The sequence below is a fragment of the Seriola dumerili genome, unplaced genomic scaffold (genome assembly GCF_002260705.1).
Source record: "Seriola dumerili isolate Sdu_G_001 unplaced genomic scaffold, Sdu_1.0 BDQW01000330.1, whole genome shotgun sequence".
NCBI lineage: Eukaryota > Metazoa > Chordata > Actinopteri > Carangiformes > Carangidae > Seriola > Seriola dumerili.
The window spans coordinates 1,306,174-1,327,161 of record NW_019174585.1 but is presented as its reverse complement, the minus strand read 5'-3'; the positions used below and the strand labels follow the sequence as shown (position 1 = coordinate 1,327,161).

At 40.0% G+C, this 20,988-nt stretch overlaps 3 protein-coding genes across 4 annotated transcripts; 1 reads left to right on the top strand and 2 right to left on the bottom strand.

The window, feature by feature from the left end:
- Positions 1-1,509: 1,509 nt before the first annotated feature.
- LOC111232298 (multidrug and toxin extrusion protein 1-like) lies at positions 1,510-7,671 on the top strand. Its single transcript, XM_022759746.1, has 17 exons — positions 1,510-1,741; positions 1,869-1,970; positions 2,066-2,134; positions 2,254-2,402; positions 2,483-2,525; positions 3,051-3,095; positions 3,639-3,736; positions 3,832-3,929; positions 4,615-4,728; positions 4,816-4,883; positions 4,979-5,087; positions 5,439-5,514; positions 5,905-5,974; positions 6,096-6,228; positions 6,395-6,489; positions 6,579-6,621; positions 7,167-7,671. Exons 1-17 carry the CDS (start codon positions 1,610-1,612, stop codon positions 7,367-7,369), a joined length of 1,647 nt encoding a protein of 548 aa, XP_022615467.1. The 5' UTR covers positions 1,510-1,609; the 3' UTR covers positions 7,370-7,671.
- On the bottom strand, positions 7,669-13,050 carry LOC111232297 (multidrug and toxin extrusion protein 1-like). Of its 2 annotated transcripts, XM_022759745.1 has the most exons (17): positions 12,454-13,050; positions 11,971-12,072; positions 11,704-11,772; positions 11,449-11,597; positions 10,494-10,536; positions 10,318-10,362; positions 10,072-10,169; positions 9,885-9,982; positions 9,640-9,753; positions 9,478-9,545; positions 9,202-9,310; positions 9,018-9,093; positions 8,838-8,907; positions 8,552-8,684; positions 8,350-8,444; positions 8,143-8,250; positions 7,669-7,993 (listed from the first exon to the last, which is right to left on the bottom strand). In XM_022759745.1, exons 1-17 carry the CDS (start codon positions 12,625-12,627, stop codon positions 7,694-7,696), a joined length of 1,851 nt encoding a protein of 616 aa, XP_022615466.1. In that variant the 5' UTR covers positions 12,628-13,050; the 3' UTR covers positions 7,669-7,693. The 2 variants fall into 2 exon arrangements, with proteins under 2 accessions (XP_022615466.1, XP_022615464.1); XM_022759743.1 differs by having other exon boundaries at positions 8,143-8,444.
- Positions 13,051-13,655: 605 nt separating this feature from the next.
- LOC111232300 (multidrug and toxin extrusion protein 1-like) lies at positions 13,656-18,314 on the bottom strand. The gene is made up of 17 exons (XM_022759749.1): positions 18,120-18,314; positions 17,679-17,780; positions 17,381-17,449; positions 17,115-17,263; positions 16,903-16,945; positions 16,737-16,781; positions 16,515-16,612; positions 16,328-16,425; positions 16,104-16,217; positions 15,902-15,969; positions 15,567-15,675; positions 15,383-15,458; positions 15,224-15,293; positions 14,977-15,109; positions 14,753-14,847; positions 14,463-14,570; positions 13,656-14,274 (listed from the first exon to the last, which is right to left on the bottom strand). Exons 1-17 carry the CDS (start codon positions 18,285-18,287, stop codon positions 13,984-13,986), a joined length of 1,836 nt encoding a protein of 611 aa, XP_022615470.1. The 5' UTR covers positions 18,288-18,314; the 3' UTR covers positions 13,656-13,983.
- Between the last annotated feature and the right edge of the window lie 2,674 nt (positions 18,315-20,988).

Here is a 20,988-nt window from a genome sequence, read left to right as displayed (position 1 = left end):
AGGAAATGCACCCAGAACTCTGCACCTTAGGGACAGTTCCCCTTTTAGACACTTGATTTGCGTGGGCCGCACATGTGCTCAGAGAGAGAGTGGAGGATGACTCATCGGACTGTATGACCACAGTTCATGTGTTCTTTGCACCGCTTCACTCTCAAAAAGGGCATTTTTAGGTGTAATAAGAGGTTTAGGCAGTGCAACCCTACTATTCTGTCCCTCCCTTTGAAGTTTTCAATTTACTGTTTTGATGAAACTGCCGGGTCAATTGAGTCCCGCACTGACATATACAAAGTTGTCTGTTTTTCTCTTGCATGTCAAAACTAAGCACAGACATTTTGGTGACCAAAGAGCGTGCACCTCCACTCCAAACTGATGACGTCTTCTCTTTAGACCTACAGGAGAGAATCACCTGATGCTGAGGTTGTTCCTTGTAACAAACATGATGAGCAGTTTCCCTCATCGAGCCTCTTGTGAAAGAGATCAGAGTGATTGTTTTTATGTCCTGATCTAGCCAGCACATGATCTAGTGGTGAAGGTACAGAATTTGTCATAGGGATCAAACCTGTGTGAAACCACTTACCTACAATGTACTTTGTTATCCTAATTACCAGTACAGTACAGCACTGTACAGCAAACTTCAGGATAAATTGCTGAGATGAGCATGTTCTCTTACAGAACTCTACAAACCACATCATTAATTTTAATAATCCTGCATTTGCCTTTATATTCCCTTCAATAATGTCACATCCTTCTGAAATTAGTTAAGAAAATCAACGATGACAACGGAGTCAGGATTCCCTTTTAAGACCACTTTAAACAACTCTTGTTGGCTACATTATAATATAGATAAACAAGACAGGAAAGCCTTAATCCCAATACACCTTATTTCTCAGAGTAAGGGTACATTAAGAACCTCTTGGTCTTCACAGTTATGCTAAAAAAGTCCTAATTACATCAAATTAAATAAAATGAGAAAAAAAACTACTAAAAGTGACAGGTTCAGATGGTCAGGGGTTATCAAATGGACTTTGTCATAAATAGGTCTAATAACACTGATCAATAACCATGTAATCATTAACAAAGGGGTATTCAAAATTACTAGCGGCTTCAGAATCAATCCATTAATAATTATAAAGACATGGCTCTTAACTAAGTTTTAGACTATGGTACTTTTCATAAATAATTAATGTTGATTTTTTGGCAAAATTAAGGACAGGGATAACTAAGTTGTTTCAACAGACTTACTTACTTACTCATCTCTTAAGTATAAGGTCAGCAGTTAATGATTAATTTAATTCCATTTGTGATGTGCTGCTCATTATGAAAATCTTGAAACTAATTGTGACTCTTCACATCAAGAATGAGGTCAGTTAATAGAGAAATGGCTCCATCTGTTGGGACAATGCTGCATCAAAAGGGAACTTTTCAGCTAGTGTTTCCTCACACAGTGACCTATGGACATACCAGCTGACTTCACGTGACTTATATGAAAGCAGGATTACATAGGTTTTAATCATCACACACGCTGACAGAGATCCTCCACTGACTTGAACGCAGAGGGGCCTAAAAGCAACATACACCGGTGAAAAGAGCAACACGTACCTACTGGATCATGGAGAGCAGCACACAGAGCTCCCCTCTTTCTTCCTGGAGTGACTGTTTCGTATTGAAGCGGATCCGCATGTTGGTCCCTGTTGGTTTCAAGACAGAAGTCAAAGAGTTGTCTAAACTGGCCGGACCAGTGGTAAGTAGTGTCCATTTACTGTACAGTCACTGTCCAATTAGTCAATCATACTACAACAATGATAATAATGATGATAATAATGGCGGTGTCCAAACTAATTTTGATTCATTTGAATTTTTCTCATAAGATTATATCCCAGTTCATGGCTTTTGCAGTGGGTTTAGTCAGCACTATTTTCTGTGGCCATCTGGGGAAGACAGAGCTGGCATCAGTGTCTTTGGCCATAGCAGTAAGTAATGTACAGTACAGTATAATAATGTCCTCTCAAGTTAAACCAATATAGCAACAAAACCTAATCCACCAATATTTCTGTTATATCCTCAGGTTATTAATGTTACAGGTATATCTATTGGCTATGGGTTGTCATCAGCATGTACTACTCTGATTTCTCAGGTATGAGTCTCAGCCTGTCACACACATTTTTTTAATCAGATACGAAAAGCGTTGTCAAGAGTTTGAAAAGAAGATTATAGGGATAATAGGGAAAAAAAATACATACCCTCTGGTTTTAGACCTTTGGGAGTGGTAACTTCCTGAGAGTTGGGGTCATTATGCAGCGGGCGATCCTCATCTTGATACTGGCGTGTTTCCCCTGCTGGGCGATCCTCATCAACACAGAGCCCATTCTCTTGGCGGTCAGACAGGAACCAGAGGTGGCCAGGTCAGCTGTCTTTAAAAAACCTCTCCCTCTCCCTCTGCTTGTTCTTTTCTTGTTGGATCTGATGAAGTATCTCTCTCTAGGTTGGCTCAGATGTATGTGAAGATTTTCATGCCAGCACTTCCTGTGAGTATGTCTTATTATTATACAACTAATATTTAAGGTGTTCATCAGTCCAGAACTCTAACTTTATAGATGCACTGTGGGTAAATAGTGAACTTGAAAAAAATTGATCTCAGAGCTTTGGCACCATAAAAATTGGGACTGGAACTGGAACAGCACATCTCACATGATGATTTTAATCTTTGGACCCATTTAGTGATATCTGTGATCATTGCTGTTTGTGTGTTTAGGGTTTTATGTGACTGACTATATTTGTGCTATTTCTTCTTCTGTAGTCTGAAGACTATCTCATTAAACAAAGGCTATATACTGTACATTGACATTGCAGTATGAAGCCCAGCCTCCTTTGAAGGATCACATCTTGTGCAAGTGGCCTGCACAAGATGTGATCCTGTCCTTTGTCCAGTACATTCTGGGATAGAAAACAGCCTCTGCCCTTGATCCTGAGTAGGAATTAATGCTTCTTGATGAATAGATGAATAGCAATGTAGTAGCTTTATTGATATTTTTATTGTTTTGTCTTCACAGGCTACATTCATGTATTCATTAGAAACAAAATATCTGCAAAACCAGGTAAGGTCCATTATTACTCAACATTAAGTAATAAGACAGTTTGATTATATAAAAGAGGGGTCACAGAGCCAATGATTTGCTTCCTTTTATCCACAAAAGGATAGCGTGGATCCAATATACAGAAAAATTCTATTAGCCAGCTTTCTATTCATTTGGCTACAGTGTAGATCCAGGCTGCATACTGATGTGACATTAGGGATTAATGCTGTCCCAATTCAAATGGTAATGAGGTCAGGGCTGCCTGAACTTCTCCATGTCAAGGGACTTAAAACAAATGTGCATGAAACCACAAACCTCCAAGTGCTGAGTCCCAAACTGTACAGTAATTTCTACTTTCTCAAGGTCTCGCAACACTGTTCTCAACAGTGCTCCCTTTTAAGTTTTTAAATTGGCTCCTCATCGTGTGCAGATGTATCCATGAATTGTTGAATTATACATCTTCTGCCTGTTAATGGGAGGGAGACCAAGTGGTGAAAAACCCTTAAGGAGCTCCTACATTTTGCATGTGTCTGATAAGAATAATATGTGACACTTTTCTTTTAGGGCATCATATGGCCACAGGTAATCACAGGCTTTGTGGTCAATCTTCTGAACGCTCTCATCAACTACGTCGTTCTCCACGCATTAAAACTGGGAGTAGCGTGAGTATCGTTTACTGGACTGCACATGGCTCATTCAGGATCATCATTACTGGTGGCATCACATAGCCAGTCATACTATAAAATACTCTTTGCAGTGGTTCTGCTGTTGCCAACACCATTTCTCAGTTCGCCATGGCTGGAATTCTATATGCTTATATCATGTGGCGAGGTCTTCATAAGGCCACCTGGGGAGGTGAGTACATTTGCTTTGGAAGATAGTGATCCTGCATATAATCAGGGACTCCAGTAGTTTCCCTCAGCATGCGTTATAATGAGTTATTATAGCAATGAATAAAAGAGGATCAAGCTGTAGCTTAAGAGGCAAAAATACTCCAATTTTGAAGAGTCAACACAAATCAGGATTTTGATATATGAAATATTTAGAATCTTAGTTACAGGTCATGTATAGGTGATCAGAAAATACACTAGTTAGTTGTTAAAGGCACTTAAAGAAAACATAACACCTATCTTAAAAGATAGAGTAATAATAATAGTATTACAAAAAACTGTGAGTGCAACTGTGTCAGAAAAAGCAATATCTGCACCTCTTCCTACAGTTTAAGGTGAATAATACTGTTTTGATCAGAAATGTGTGAGCAATATCTACAACAAACGCAACACAGTGAAGCTTTTGTGTGGTACTTTGGAGTAAATTTCTATTTTTGCATGCAGTACTTGTCTGTGGAGAACATTTCTTCTTCTACAACAGCATAAAATGTCTTATATCTGACATCCTGAGGGCATAAACTACGGTGTAGTTTTATACCCTTGTGTGCAAGCAGCAGTACTTCAGGAAGAGTCTTCACTGAACAATGAGCTTTCATTCTTAACTGACTGAGTAAATGAGTAACATACTCATTCACTGTTTGACTACACAGGCTGGTCAAAAGAGTGCATGCAGAACTGGGGCTCATTCATTCACTTGGCCATCCCCGGCATGGTGATGCTTTGTGTTGAGTGGTGGACGTATGAAATTGGAGCTTTTCTGGCAGGTACTGTCACAAGGTCACACTGCGGTTTTAAAGCATCTGTGTGAAGTAAAGTTGGTCTGAAATCTAACTGCTGTTTGTTGTTGACAGGTCTAATAAGTGAGGTGGAACTTGGAGCTCAGTCAGTCGTATACCAGCTGGCAAATATTGCATACATGGTGACTTCGCTCATGTGAAATAATCTCTCCTCTACCAAACACTGAATATACATCAAATTGTTGACAGCATATTAACATTGTATGTTTGTCATTAGTTCCCTATTGGTTTTAGTGTAGCAGGCAGTGTAAGAGTTGGAAATGCCTTGGGAGCTGGAGAAACAGAGCAGGCCAAGCTGTCTGCTAAAATGTCAATGTTCTGCTCAGGTCAGTGTGCACTTACACACTATTTAATCCTTTTTGTCCACATGTCATTAAAATGGCATGTATTTTAAGTTGACATAATACTTGAATTGTTCAAATTTCACTCTGTCACTGAAATTACATGCTGGAGTAGCTTAGAGTTATAGAACAAGTTCTCTTGACTGAAAACATAAAGTGAGTCATCGAGTCATCGACTTATGAGGTGCCCTAGAGCAGGGCATAAACTGCTCCAGCAGAAAAGGCTGACCAATGAGGTTAGGTTGTGTGAATAAATGTCAGCGTGTTACAGAAAAAAATGAATGATTCTGAATGATGCAACTGGTGGATAATCGAGTCTGTCACTCTTTACCACAGGGTCAGTGTCTATATGTTTGGCAGTTCTCATTGCGAGTCTAAAGGGCCATATCTCCTACATTTTTACGTACGATGAGTGAGTACATCTTATCATGTGTTTTTATAACTACAAATCTCATTGCTTTGTAAAAACACTCTTTTCCCAGGGAGTGTTACATTAACACATGCTGAGTCAAGTCTGCCGGCGATAGCAGGTCTCTTATATGAACTTTCCCCATTATGAGAGTCATTGCTTGCAACAAAAACAGTGAACTCTGCATAGATATTCTTTTACACATTAACTTGAGGCAAATGTTTTGACAGGCCCACTCAAGCTGTGTAGCATCATAGCAAAGACAATTCACTTATTTCTCTTTTGTCAGAGATACTAGAATAGTATAAAATTGCACTGTGCTCCAAAATACACACAAATGTAATATTCTTGTCATTTTCTCTCTTAAATTTTGAGTCTTTTCTTTCCTAACAGACAAATCAGGGAAAGGGTTGCTGATGTTATAAGTTTCTATGCTCCAGTCATCCTCCTAGATGCAATATCAGTAAGTATATCCCTTCCATTATGTCAAGATCTCATGATATACCCACAGATTGTTGTATTTGTGAAGAATTACAGGCGTTTTTGGCAAGTCTAATGACATATTTATTTTTGTGTGTGACTAGGGTGCCACAAGTGGCATTATACAAGGAGCAGGTAAACAGAGAGTTGGGGCTATTTGCAACACTTTGGGATATTATGGCATTGGTTTCCCTATTGGAGTGCCATTGATGTTTGCTGCCAAATTAGGAATCAAGGGTAAGATTCACAGCAGAGATGTTCTCTTTAGCCTTTAGCTGTTTTGTACCACATTGTTGACTGGTAATTTTCAAGTTTTATCCCCAGCATCTTTTTTTTAGTAGGAGCTCACCACAGCATCAACATTTGCTTGTTACTGTTTCCAAACAACTCAATTCTTTTACAGGTCTGTGGATGGGCTTGTTTACCTGTGTGTTTCTACAATGCTCATTTCTGATTTTCTACCTGGCAAGAATGAACTGGAATAAAGTTACAGTCGAGGTTAGTATTCAGAGGTAAATCTTCCCATTATACATGGCCTAAGGCTACTTCTGTATGAATATAATGTTTGAACATTGTTTTTCCTCCAGGCTCAAATAAGAGCGGGCATGCGTGGGAGCTCCACAGACACAAGTAAGAAAGATAATGCAGCAACTAAAGTATTTTATACTGTTAGAAAGAAAGACAACATTTATCCTATTCAGCACAGAAAAAAATCATCTTTGTATCTTTGCTGAAGTTACAAGCTAAACTGACACAACCCCTGCCTTTCTAGCTAAGTAGAAACTAGAATTAACCACAAATTATTTCATTCTAAAATTGTAGCCATAACCACTGCCATCTCTAATGTAGTCCCAGTTGAGTTAAAAATACCATTTATTATTGCTAATAAACATCAGCATGTTGTGTAATTGACATTAGCAAACTAGTAGTCTAGCTAATGGTAGAAAAAAAACAAACAAACAAAAAAAAACAAAAAGAAAAAAAACATGGCATTCATAATATTATTTACAATTTCAATTATTGAGCTATTAATGCATAAAACCAAAAATAAACCGATCACCTTCAAGGAATAGTTTCATGCGAATGACAAATTTTTCGCAAAATTGCAGATAGAATCTTTTAATTTGAAGTTCCTAGTTGAAGTGAAAATGTGACATTTGCATATTTATGTCCAGGTCCGCAGCCAGATGTTCCAGGTAACTCACATGGCCAAACAGACAACATGGACCTGGTTGACACTGAGGAGGAACCAACAGTGAAGGAGGAGCTGGATCACAGGACTCTGGTTCTGCGGAGAGGGTTGGCTCTGGCTGCCATGCTATTCATCCTGGCTGCTGGAATCATTATTAACCTACTGATCACTAACTTGGTTACATGAACATGAACAAAGTCTGTTGTATTCAGTGGAGTAACTCATGAGTAACTCATCAACTCATGATGCTGCTGCTTCCATCGCAGGAAGTCAGAGCAGCACAGTAGAGAGGCAGAAGTGCAGATAAGCAGGAAGGAGGAGGTATGAGCAATGAATTAATCTCTGAAGCAAAATATTACTCTTAAACCATTATTTCACAGGATTTTCCAGTGAATCTGAAGGCATTTGGTTCACAACCACATTCTGGCAAACTACAGAGAGGTCGACAACCTCTGTATTTATAAGATTAAACAGAAACATTGTGATTATGTTGAACTCTTGAAGTCAATCTCACTCTTCATTTGGGACCAGAACAGTGGATAAAATTTGATCAGGAGTGTACGTAGTATTGATCCAGGCCTTCGTAAAGTTGGCCTCTGAAGAAAAGGTCTGTGGAAAGGGTGCAAGGAAGTGCACACTTGCTCCCACAGCCAGAAGTCCGACAGCCAAAAACATAGTGAGGCCTCGCCTGAGTATCAGCTGGGTGGTGGAGAGACGACCTCCCTTCACCTGCTGGACCACATGTCCATCTTGTGTCTCTGTATTTCCATCATGGCACTCAGTTCTCACAGATATATAGCCATCCACTGACTGCCAGAAAATATCATATTCATCATTACTTTATTTAGTTAAATCATATGTAGACACAGTAAAACTCAAAGGATGTCAAAAACTTAATGACAAGAGGAGACAAGTGAGGAAAAATAATATAGGTTTTGAAAGTTTAGCAGGACACTTACGTTTCCATTACCTGCTGTCCGGTCAGCAGTATTGTTACCATCAGTGTCCGACAGTGCAGCTGTGCTTATTAATATCATGTGAGTGTTCTTCTGAGCTCGTTTCAGCGCCTGCAAGCAAGCAGAGACCTTTACGTGTAACAAATACAGTAGGTTTTGAAGGCACAGTTTGATACTGAAGTCCAAACTCAGAGGCGCTGAAAAGCCTACCTCCTCTGTCATTTTCTCCCAGTTCAGCTTGAAGATGACAATGATGTAGAAGGTGGATTGTAAAATGACACAAACAAGCAGTCCCAGCCAAAAACCTGCAGAGAAACAGACCACTTCGTCAGTTATGTGCACGGCCGACTTCATTTAAAAAATGTAAAAAATATTTTGGAAATCACAAAAGAAGGTCTCTTTATGCAATTACCTAAAACTCTCAGCTTTGCTACAAATATTAAAGTAACACTCAGTGAAAGTCCTATGCAGTAGTAGCCAATGAAATTAGCCACAGCTGGTATCTTCTGTTTGCCCGTGCCCAAGAAGATGCCTGTGCACACACACTAGGATGTAAAGAGACAAATCTCTAATTATTATGCATTCTCACTCGGTAACATCCAGATAGATAAACATTTTATATTTGACTTAATTTACATGTTTTTGATAATAATGCAAATATATTTGTTTTGCTAACCAAAAAAAACGGTAAGGCTCACCACAAGACCATCGAAGAACTGGAGGAAACAGTAGGCATTCATCAAGTGCGAAACCAGACCTATGATCTTCCTGAAATATGGTTAGTAAGATCTATATTTATCACACCTGGTCTTTATGTGTAGCACTAGTACTCGAACAATCACATTTGGTGAAATGTGAGTGCAGCTGTGGAGACTCACTCATCAGAGGTAAAGATGGAGCCAATCACTGTTTTAGTAGAGCCAAGCACCAGACCTTCAACAACCGCCATGCTGCCTGTAAAAGAGGAGCTGTGAAGTCTGTCCAACAGTAAAACATGTTGATGAAACCAAACATCAGATGCTGATTTCTTAATAAAGGCAACAGAAAATGTTTATTGCTGACCTGCAAGAGTGAGTGACATCTTGCTGGTGAGGATTGCCCTGGCAGTGTCTCCTGCCCCGAGAGCATTACCCACACGGGCACACGCTGCAGCTTGAACACCGAGAGGAAACTATGGAGTCATCATTTTTGAACAAGCATGAAAAAGAGTTTGCTCCTGAGAGTGTTCAGAAGTTAACTGAATCTGACTAAAGGTAAACAAACTTTCAACCTCAAATTCAAACGTGTTGGGAGAAAAGTTTTAAAATAAGAATGTAGCGCTCTGACTATATTCAGTACCATGTAGGTTATGAATGCCACCATTATCACAGCATGTTGAGCTGCCAGCTCGTCTTCACTCAGCATCCCTGATCGTTAGAGAAGAAATCACAGTCATGACTTGGAGTTTGTATCGGGTTGAATGAAATCAAATGAATTACAAATATCTATTATTTAGATTACCTGCAAAAAATCCTCCAAACTCATAAACCCACCACTCAAAGCACTTCATCAGTGTACTGGGGATGGCCAGCTTCATGTAGGAACCCCACTCCTGCAGTGATTCTACGGACCAACCTGCAGGGGGAGAGATAAACTTATTTATGTAGAGATAGAAAACCTTTGGCTGGCTTCTTGGAAAATGAACAAAGTAATCCACAAGGTCATAAGGACACAACAAATATCTACTAAATATAACTGTCCCTCACCTCCCCATGTTTTCACATGGAGCTTCTTCCACCAAATGTAAGCAAACAGAAAAGCACAGATGTAAATCTGAGACAGAGTATTGGCTGCTGCAGATCCACTGTAAGACACGCACACAGACACAGTGATATCAGTGTGAGCAACAGTTTTATTCACATTTAAAATGTTGTCGAGAACACCTACACCTACCTAACCCCCAGATCCAGCCAGTGAAGAAAGACGTAGTTCGTCACCACATTTGCAATGTTTGCCATGGCGGCAGTGTACATTTGAGGCAGTATTATACCCTGTACACAAGGCAGGCAGTGTTATTACCACCACTCATACCTTTTCCATCAGAAATTCAATTAGATTAAGATTTACAACATTTTTATACGCTGCAATAATATGATACAGAACTGGATCAACACAGAATTAGTTCAGGACAGTGTGTACCTGGTTCTGCAGGTAAGACACCTGAAGGTTATGTAGAAACATTGCCTGCACAGAAAGAAGATTTTGATATGTTGTTTAAATATATAACATCTTATTGTTCAGAAAAAACTGCAAAATAATAACTGAAAATGTTTTTTAAATGTTGGATAAAAGGCGAGAGAAAAGTCAGGACTCACTGGTACAGCAGGGAGGAAGGCTGTAATATACAGCTGGGCTATTCTGAAATCAATGCACTACATTCAGTTCAAATTAAAGACAAACAAGCATTATACTATTATATAATAAAATATTCACTGTTGAGCATCATTAGTTTTCTGCCATCATTAGTTTCACTGCCAGAAAGCTAAGTTTGGAAAATGTCCTATTTCCTAACAAGTTAAAGCTGCCGAAATCACTAGCACCTTGTTCTGATTTTACGCCCCTCACATCTTACTGCTCTTGTCAACCATGAACCCCTACGGTAGCAGCAGCAGGCAGCTAGCATTCACATTCACTGTGAAAACCCCATCGAGTCAACCTTACCAGAAGCAAACAGCTGACAAGTTCGTGAGTAGCTGCTGAACTTGGATATCTAGCAAGCTAAAGAGTCAGATATCTTTCAGGACCGTAACCCACTTATAATGGTCCGGTGAACAGAGTCATACCACCAGTAGGATGATAGTGTTGCTCTGTGTCTGCAACATTTGTAAGTTAGCCCTACTATCTTCATAAGGCGATGATGGCTGTGTGTCTGTTAGCTTTTTTGAGAGTTACTTTGCCAATGGGTGACCGAAATCTAATAATGCAGCTTTAAAGAAATATTATACAGGCTATATATATTTAAATACAGGTAAAGCACAGTGTGTCTAATGGTTAAAAGATTAGGAGCAAGATTTGTGCAATAAAACCAAGATATCTTTACTTTATACAATTGGTGAATGTCATGTGGTGAATATCTGGAATACAGATTGTCTGTTTATGCTGAAACTGTTCAGTGAATCTGTGGAGACCACATCTGATTTTAATGCTGAGATGGTGTTTGTTAAAACGTGAGAGGTTGTCTCAAGCTCTGACTCATTACTATTCAAAATTGTCCGCATCACTGGAAGGGGTTGCAATAGGATTACATGCAGGTGAGGTGCTGTTAGTTACCTGGCCACCTCAGGGTCCTGACCCACACATAACAGGATGGCCTGGGCATTAATGAGCAGACCCCAGCAAGGCAGACAGAACAGCAGCAGGATGATGATGCCCCGCTGAAGGATCACTCCCACCCGCAGCAGGTTCCTACCACCAAATGTCTGCACGACATAATTAACAATTTAGAGGGGACGGCAGTGATAAACACAAGGGGGTCAATAAAAATTCCAGTGTCTTATGTCATCTTTTCAAAAGGGATTTCCAAACCTGAGACACCAGCGTATCACATGCCAGCCCCAGACCATATCCAGTTGCTGCAGTGGTGACATTAATTGTCTGAAATGAACATGAAACATGCTTGAATGGGTTTGACCTAAACTAGTGATCATCAGGTTTGTGAGAGAATTGTAAAAGCTATCTTGGGAAGGTGAGTTTACATTTGTACATTTTTACATTTCATTTTCCCTCTGCCAACTCTCATTTTCTCGTGTTAGCCTCCACATAGCTCTGTCAAGCATACAGATGACCACTTACAGCAGAAGCCAATCCGTAGCCAGCCATCACGTCATTTCCCAGACGTCCACAGAACATTGTGACCACAAATGGAAGCAGGTAATTGAGGATTCGAGAGAGCAGCTGGAAAGACAAACACCAACAACGGCGCAGTTGATACAGCTACCAGCTCACAGATTGTAAAATACAGTAAACACAAGTTGCAATTACTTATCATGACACTCAGACTATGACTAGGCAAATAAGCTACCACACTGTCGTCACTTTTGGCAGGTTGCCGCCACTGTTCAGCCACTGTCTGAAACCTGCCAAACACTGTTCTATTGGATTCTTCTCCTAAGTCTCAGAAATAGAATCTTGTTTTCCAGACATCTTAACCTTCTTTGGCAAAGAAAGAATATCATCAATCTTCAGTTGTCTAAATCAGCTTTTCAGCAAAGGTAGCCTCAGTCCACAAAGTGCCTTACAGACAGAGGAAGGTATATAAACAGTGCCAATCCTTACCAGAGGCCCCGTCATCCTCAGGATGTGGTACAGCTCCTCTCTGTGGGCCAGGGGAACCTTGTTGCGCACCCACCTGCAGCAGAAAAGCTTGTCACTGGATGCCTCCATGTCTATAGCACGATAAGATGCCAATGCAGGTCCCTCTGATGCCGAAGTGTCCGTCTTTTCTCCCATGTACTTATCTTAGTTGCTCTCCAGGGTGTTGGACAGAATGGAAATCTTGCTGTGGTCACAACTTCCCTGGAACTAAGCCAAGACCAGCTGAAACAACGCAGACAGGAAAAAGGCCTGCAATCACAACAAAGACAAAGATGTGGGACTTGGAGGCAAGACAGTTTTGATTTGAGTGGTTAAAATACAATTTACTGCCTCTAGTTCCTCTAATTTTCCTCCAAGAACATTTTTTCTGTTATTATCTAGCCACTAAATATGAAAAGGCTTCATGGAGTTAAATTGTCTCCAAATGATGTTCTGGTCTACCATTCTGTAAATGTTTTATCTTTGGTATGATGAAAAATCTGTTAATAGTGAACCTTTATATGTTAGTCAACAAAAACAGAGGTGGACAAAGTGCACAACTCCATTACTTAAGTCAAAGTAGAGATACTCCTGGTCAAATATCACTCCAATACGAGTAGAAGTACTGGAGGACTTGCTTTTAAAAATACACAAGTATTCAAAAGGTAAATTTTTTATGTCAGCACATTGTTGTATTTTTCCACAGTGCATTTACAGAACCTAATGACTTGAAAACAACCTACTGAATGAACTGACTTACTGTTGAACATGTGGAATAAAAAGCTTCTATAATACAAACCCTATAGAAATGGCCATAAAATGACAATTGAATAAACAAAAGGGCCGCCATTGTCATTCTAGTTTCTTTTTTTTTTTTTCCTCTCTTTTTTTTTATTTAACACAGAACAACCCTCACAAAACAGCATGGCAGTGTACTGAAACAGCTTTGGCAGTGTGTGTGTGTGTGTGTGTGTGTGTGTGTGTGTGTGTGTGTGTGTGTAGTTGAATAAAAGTCTTAAGTTTCCAAATAAATAATAAAGTAAAGTACAAATACTGGAAAAATATCCTTAAGTACAGTACTGAAGTAATGTGCTTTGTTACTGTCCAGCCCTGAATGAAAAACAGTTTACTTTGTCTCTTTTTAGTCCCAAGGGTAAACAACCACTGAATACAAAAGCACAAAATTCAACCCACGAAACTTCACTACTTTTTTTATTCAATAAAATAGAAAGTCTATTCACATTTCTACAAACACCATTATTTTTTCTGTCCCAAGACTAGAGATGAGTTTTGAAATAGGATCTGTAGAGCTCCTAAAAACAGCTTTCATTACAGGTAGAAATGACATGAAAGTCAATGAGAAGAAGAAGAGAAGGGGAATGAAACTTTCAATGAATTCATCTCTTAAATTCATTCATGTCACTTTTCAGCCAATCTGCCACAGTTTAACCCCGAGCTTCTCACAGCTATTGAGTCCCACAAACAATGATTTCATGATCAAAGTTCTCAAGGTTACGCTGTCTCTTCTATTGGGACCGGCACAGTGGAGAAAATTTGATCAGGAGTGTATGTAGTATTGATCCAGTCCTCTGAAGAAAGGATCTCTGGCAAGGGCACAAGAAAGTGCACACTTGTTCCCACAGCCAGAAGTGCAACGGTTGCAAACATAGTGATGCCTCGCCTGAGGATCAGCTGGGTGGTGGAGAGACGACCTCCCTTCACCTGCTGGACCACATGTCCACCTTGCATCTCAGTGTTGCCATCATGGCATTCACTTCTTACAGACATGTAGCCATCCACTGACTGGAAAGGAAAAAACATCATATGTCCAACTAGGAAAGCTATCAGATATTGAGTATCTTATAGAAACGTATTACATCAAAACCAAAATAGAAAAGTTCATTGATTACAGTGTGAAATGAGATATGAAAAGCCGTTTAGGTTGTTAGCGTTCAGAATAAACAAGCCTCTCAGAATAACTGGCCACTTACGTTCCCATTACTCTCTGTCTGGCCGATAGTGTTGTTACCCGGAGCGTCTGACAGAGCAGCTGCACTTAATAATGTCATGTGTATCTTTTTCTGAGCTCTTTTCACAGCCTGCAAACAAGCAGAGATAAAAACTTAACTGCCAATTTCAGCACACGTTTAACAAAAAGCTGTTGAAATTTGCCAGATTTGTCTCAGAGACCAGTGCTGTAGAAATAAAACTAATTCTGTCATTGCATATGAACAGATGAGGCCCTGCGTGATTCTGATTGTTAGATTAACCAGTGGCCTACCTCCTCTGTCATCCTCTTCCAGTTCAGGTTGAAGATCACAATGATGTAGAAGGTGGATTGTAAGACGACACAAATGAGCTGTCCCAGCCAAAAACCTCCAGATAAAAAGACAAATTAGTCTGTCAAGGGCACAGCAGGCTTCACTTATGATAAACTGCTCTTAGTACGCAGCCATGTACTTGTCTTGAATGTCAATGAAAACAACAAAACATTCATTTAATTACCCAAAACTCTCAGCTTTGCGACAAACATTAAAGTAACACTCAGTGAAAGTCCTATGCAGTAGTATCCAATGAAATTAGCCACAGCTGGTATCTTCTGTTTGCCCGTGCCCAAGAAGATGCCCGTGCACACACACTAGGAGGGGGAAAAAGAAATTTCACGTTTGATATATACAGTATATGACTTGCTTTTGGCATCATACCGCAAATATATTTTGTTGTTGACCACGACACAAGCTGGTAGACTCACCACAAGACCATCAAAGAACTGAAGGAAGCAGTAAGCATTCATCAAATGGGAGACGAGACTTATGATCTTCCTGAAATGATAATTAACATGGTGTCTAGTTGTACTCTTACAACTTTGTCATACAGTTGGTGAAATGTGAGTGCAGCTGTGGAGACTCACTCATCAGAGGTAAAGATGGAGCCAATCACTGTTTTAGTAGAGCCAAGCACCAGACCTTCAACAACCGCCATGCTGCCTGTAAAAGAGGAGCTGTGAAGTCTGTCCAACAGTAAAACATGTTGATGAAACCAAACATCAGATGCTGATTTCTTAATAAAGGCAACAGAAAATGTTTATTGCTGACCTGCAAGAGTGAGTGACATCTTGCTGGTGAGGATTGCCCTGGCAGTGTCTCCTGCCCCGAGAGCATTACCCACACGGGCACACGCTGCAGCTTGAACACCGAGAGGAAACTATGGAGTCATCATTTTGAAAAAAATAAAAAAATCAATATATTAAAAAAAACAATCATCATCAAATCATCAATCATGTCATGCAAAAAAGCCTGCTCCTGAGAGTGGTTCAGAAGCGAAACAACTATAATTTGTGACAGTTATTTTTTTAACCGGTCTAAATCTGAGGAATTGTCACTTTTAAAGGGATAATGAAAAGTTTTGATTTGCAGTCACTACAAATTACCATGTAGGTTATGAATGCCACCATTATCACAGCATGTTGAGCTGCCAGCTCGTCTTCACTCAGCATCCCTGATCATTAGAGACAAAGGAGAAATCACGACTTAAAATTTGGTTTAATGGCTTACAGACAGTATTAGATAGCATAATTAAATGTATGTCTGTAAGAATGGACTCCAAGTAATCATAAAAAATATTTGGATTACCTGCAAAAAATCCCCCAAATTCATAAACCCACCACTCAAAACAGGTCATCAATGTACTTGGGATGGCCAGTTTCATGTAGGAACCCCACTCCTGCAGTGATTCCACAGACCAGCCTGCAGGGGGAGAGAGAAACTCATTTATGTCGTCTAAAAAAAGATGGAGGCTGAACAGTGTCATGTACTGTAAGTAATCACAGAGAGAGCATAAGAATGAAATCCCTCACCTCCCCATGTTTTCACATGGAGCTTCTTCCACCAAATGTAAGCAAACAGAAAAGCACAGATGTAAATCTGAGACAGAGTATTGGCTGCTGCAGATCCACTGTAAGACACGCACACAGACACAGTGATATCAGTGTGAGCAACAGTTTTATTCACATTTAAAATGTTGTCGAGAACACCTACACCTACCTAACCCCCAGATCCAGCCAGTGAAGAAAGACGTAGTTCGTCACCACATTTGCAATGTTTGCCATGGCGGCAGTGTACATTTGAGGCAGTATTATACCCTGAGTACACAAACAGATGATGAGATGATGATGCAACGAGTACCACTTAGCTATACCTCCCCACATAGCATATTTAGACTCTGTGCAATAAGAGGACAGAACTGTGTAAAAGACATTAACACACCTGGTTCTGCAGATAAGACACCTGAAGCTGATGTAGAAACATTGCCTAAAAGACAAAGACGGATGAAAACTGTTGACTTTAAGGTGTGTGGGAAAGTAGTTTCTCTATTCATCACTAATAATGTATTGAATTAGTACATAAATGCGAGAGAAAAGCCACAACTCACTGGCACTGCTGGAAGAAAGGCTGTAATATACCGCTGGGCTATTCTGAAATCAAGAAGCTGTATTCAGATCCAGTTAAAGGTAAGGAAATGATCGTTTAACATACATCAACTGATATCAATTTTATCAGTTTAAGCACAGATATTTCCACTCCTGCTCAGAAATGTTAAGCTATTGTATAAGGACTTCAGAACCCTGGAGGCAGGTTTGTTACCTGGCCACCTCAGGGTCCTGGCCCAGACATAACAGGATGGCCTGGGCATTGATGAGCAGACCCCAGCAAGGCAGACAGAACAGCAGCAGGATGATGATGCCCCGCTGAAGGATCACTCCCACCCGCAGCAGGTTCCTACCGCCAAATGTCTGCACGACAGTGCACAAACAATGTTAATCATTACATGGAAGAGCGTAATGAACAGTTGGGTTCTGGAGTCAGTGGAATTGCGGGCAAATTTGTTTTGGACAAAGAGCTTTACAAACCTGAGACACCAGCGTATCACATGCGAGTCCCAGACCACATCCTGTTGCTGCAGTGGTGACGTTAATAGTCTGAAATGAACATGAAACATACTTAAAGGGGTTTGCCATATTTCTATGACTCATGAGTGTAAATGTACTATACACTGATTAAATCATCAGGTTGGTGAGAGGACTGTAAAAGCTATCCATGGGAAGGTTCGCTTTCATTCCACCAACTCCCTTGAAATTACATCTTCACCTCTCATTTTCTCATGTTAATCTCCACGTAGCTCTGTGGAGCACACAGATGACCACTTACAGCAGAAGCCAATCCGTAGCCAGCCATCACGTCATTTCCCAGACGTCCACAGAACATTGTGACCACAAATGGAAGCAGGTAATTGAGGATTCGAGAGAGCAGCTGGAATGACAAACACCAACAACGCTGCAGTTGATACACCTACCAGTTCACAGGTGATGTTACAATAAAGGTTACAATGAATTTGCATGGCCATCTTTGTAAATGAGCTACCACACTGTCAGTGCTTTGGCAGCTTGTAACCACTGCAGCATGTAACCATTGGCTTAGGTTGACCGATTGCTGCCTCTACAATAGAGACAAAGTCAATTCTTTTTACAGTTCAAACAAAACACTCTCGTCCATCTTCCAGTGTATAAATCAACTCACTATGGAGGACACCGTTGATGCACACAACTACATACAGACAGAACAGGGTATTTAAACAGTGCAAGTCCTTACCAGAGGCCCCGTCATCCTCAGGATGTGGTACAGCTCCTCTCTGTGAGCCAGGGGAACCTTGCTGCGCACCCACTTGCAGCAGAAAAGCTTGTCACTGGACGCCTCCATGCCTGCAGGATCAGAAGCTAATGCAAGTTTTCCCACTGAAGCGACTTTCCTTTCTGTCATGTACGTATCTTAGTTGCTCTCCAGAGACGGAATTCACCACTGTTGTGTTAAGTATTTCAACATCTTAAAGGGTTACTAATTCACATATTCCATCACAGGTTGGACACCGTGGGCAAAACTATGACAAAAAGAAAAAATCTTATTACGTAAAAGAAATATTATGGAGTACTAGTAACGTGGTACAGAGTTCATCTTATGAGTGACTGTTTAATTATTTTCGAGGTGGATACCAGAGTTGCATTTAAATGACAATTTAATTTAAAATTCAATTACAGTTAAATTTTAATTTAGCATTTCATTACATTCACAGAGTAAATGATTATATGGCCAATAGAGGCCACTGTGGATGGTATACTAAATAACCATAACCTGCCGTTGTTCTCCCTCTGTGTTGTCAGATATGATATGTGAGCAGGCAGAAGGTGTGAAGCCATGATTATTCATGAACATCTTTTGGTTTTTTAATGACTGCACAGGTTTCCTTTGAAGAAAAGGAATCAGTCCAATCAGTCTCCATCACTTCAGGAAGACATGTTCATTAAAGTGTTTGGGAATATTAAACATTAAAGTGTCATATGGTTCAGCGTCCTACTGGAGAGCGGTAAAGGTGAACCAGTTACTGCTCAGGCAACATCCAGAATGAGATGGAGCCCTCTGCTGCTATCGGGCAGAAAACCCATTCAGCTGGCCATCTGTGGCAGAGCGATAGCATACATCAGTAGTAAACCTCCTGTTTCATGGATAGAAAACATATTTTGTGGGGAGACGCGGCGCCTCAAATATTGCTGTATAAATTTGTGTAGACATAAAATTACATACTCAGAGTCAGTTGATATATAAGAAAGATATTTTTATCAGCTTTTCCAGAATAGCTCTCCCTCAGAAATGATTCAGCACAAACTCATGAGCAAATATGTACTCGGGAAATTTTGTTTTGTTTTGGTGCATCATGTGTGTTTCTGTAAACTGAAGTGAATCACTCTGATTATTTGTCTCATTGAAAATCTGAAAAGGATGAAGCCTTCCACTGAGGAAATATTGTATCCACTTTAGAGAGTACAAACACACTCGTATAATTTGTTAGCATCATTGCCCATTTGGGAAAGTTGTAGCATTCCTCTTTTGTCTCGGAACCCCTCAACTCAGCAAAAGCAGAATTGGTCATTTGAGTATGAGACTAAAAGTGCCCAAATTCATCCCAGCCAGCATGCAAATGCCATGCTGAAAGTGACATCTCACATCTAGAATGACTACTATTTGAATTTTGTGTGCAATTTTCAAGGTCTCTCAGATATTGCTTGTTTTATCTTTGAAAGTACAGGCATGGAAATCAGATTTAGTACACACTGTGAACAACCCATATGTATGAATATGAGTTAAAGCCTCATAGTAGAGAGCAAACTCTACAGGATTTCTACCCACTCCTCACTCAGAACATGCTTAAGATAGGCTCACCCAACATTGACACCCTGAAGACAATGAAGCAGATAGTGTAAATGAAAAAGATATATATTACGCATAATAAGACTGTAGCAATACCGTGAGAGACAGTGCAATATAAGGTAACTTTTTGCACACTGACTTGGATGAGGGGGAGCTCATGTAGTATTCTTAAAGAGACAGATTTTTTTTGCGAGGCAGGGATAAGAGGGAAGCAAAAGAGAAACAGCTTGATAACACCTTATTTGAAATCACACAGAGTTTGAAAAGATTAAACAATGTGTGAATTTTAGCTGTGGATTCGTGTCTGGTAAGAGAGAAGGATGAGAAAAACGTTGCATTTCTCTTCACCCTGCGTGTCCTTTTAGAGGCTTTCAGTCTCACTTTGAGCTACCCTTAGTGTGACAACCCAAAGCCCTCTAGGCTTTATGTTGGCTAAATCAATCAGTCTGGTGGAATGAGTGCCACGGATACCATGTGCTGCAGTGCCAGTGATTTGTATCTGTCACTTGTTATTTTCCCTAACACTGCTCTTCCCTTTGTGGTTGCTGAGTCCTGAGTCTTTATCTCTGCCTCTGGTCGTTTCTATTCTGCCTCCCTTCCTCTTCCTCTCTCCCATTCAGACTTTTTTCTTTTCTTTTTAAATCAAGTAAACTTTTTTTCTGTTTTTTGAATAAGCCAAGGTCATTCTATCTTGATATGACATTTTCACTGGTGCTCCCTGACAGTTGTGTGTCACACCGTAAGGTAAATCTTACTGAACCCACTCAGTGAAAACCACAACAGCTCATTATGTAAATATGGAACAACAGCAGGTTGGTTTGGGCTTTCAACACGAAGCTGTCTAAATTTTGTAAAGCATGCAGTTACAAAAAGCAAAGCAGAAAGAACTGAGAGACTAGGAGTCCACAGCCTTGCTAGTGGCTCTGTGAGGCTGTTTTAGGGCACAGTGATGCTTTGAGATAAGTGCTAATGTCAGCATGCTAACATGCTCAAATTGAGAAAATACAAATATTTAGATTTTTAGAAGGTATTTCCATGTTCACTATTTTAGCTTAGCATGTTAAAATGCCAAATTTTGGTAATTAGAACTAAAGACTAAAGCTGAAGCTAATGGAAATGTTTTGCAGGTCAAAACTGGTACAATTTAATTTTAACCTGGTGATGATGCTATAGGAAAAATAAAGAGATCACCAACATTATGTAAAGCAAGGGCTCAATACGTGCTGGTTTGGATCATTCTTAATAAAATAAACAGCTG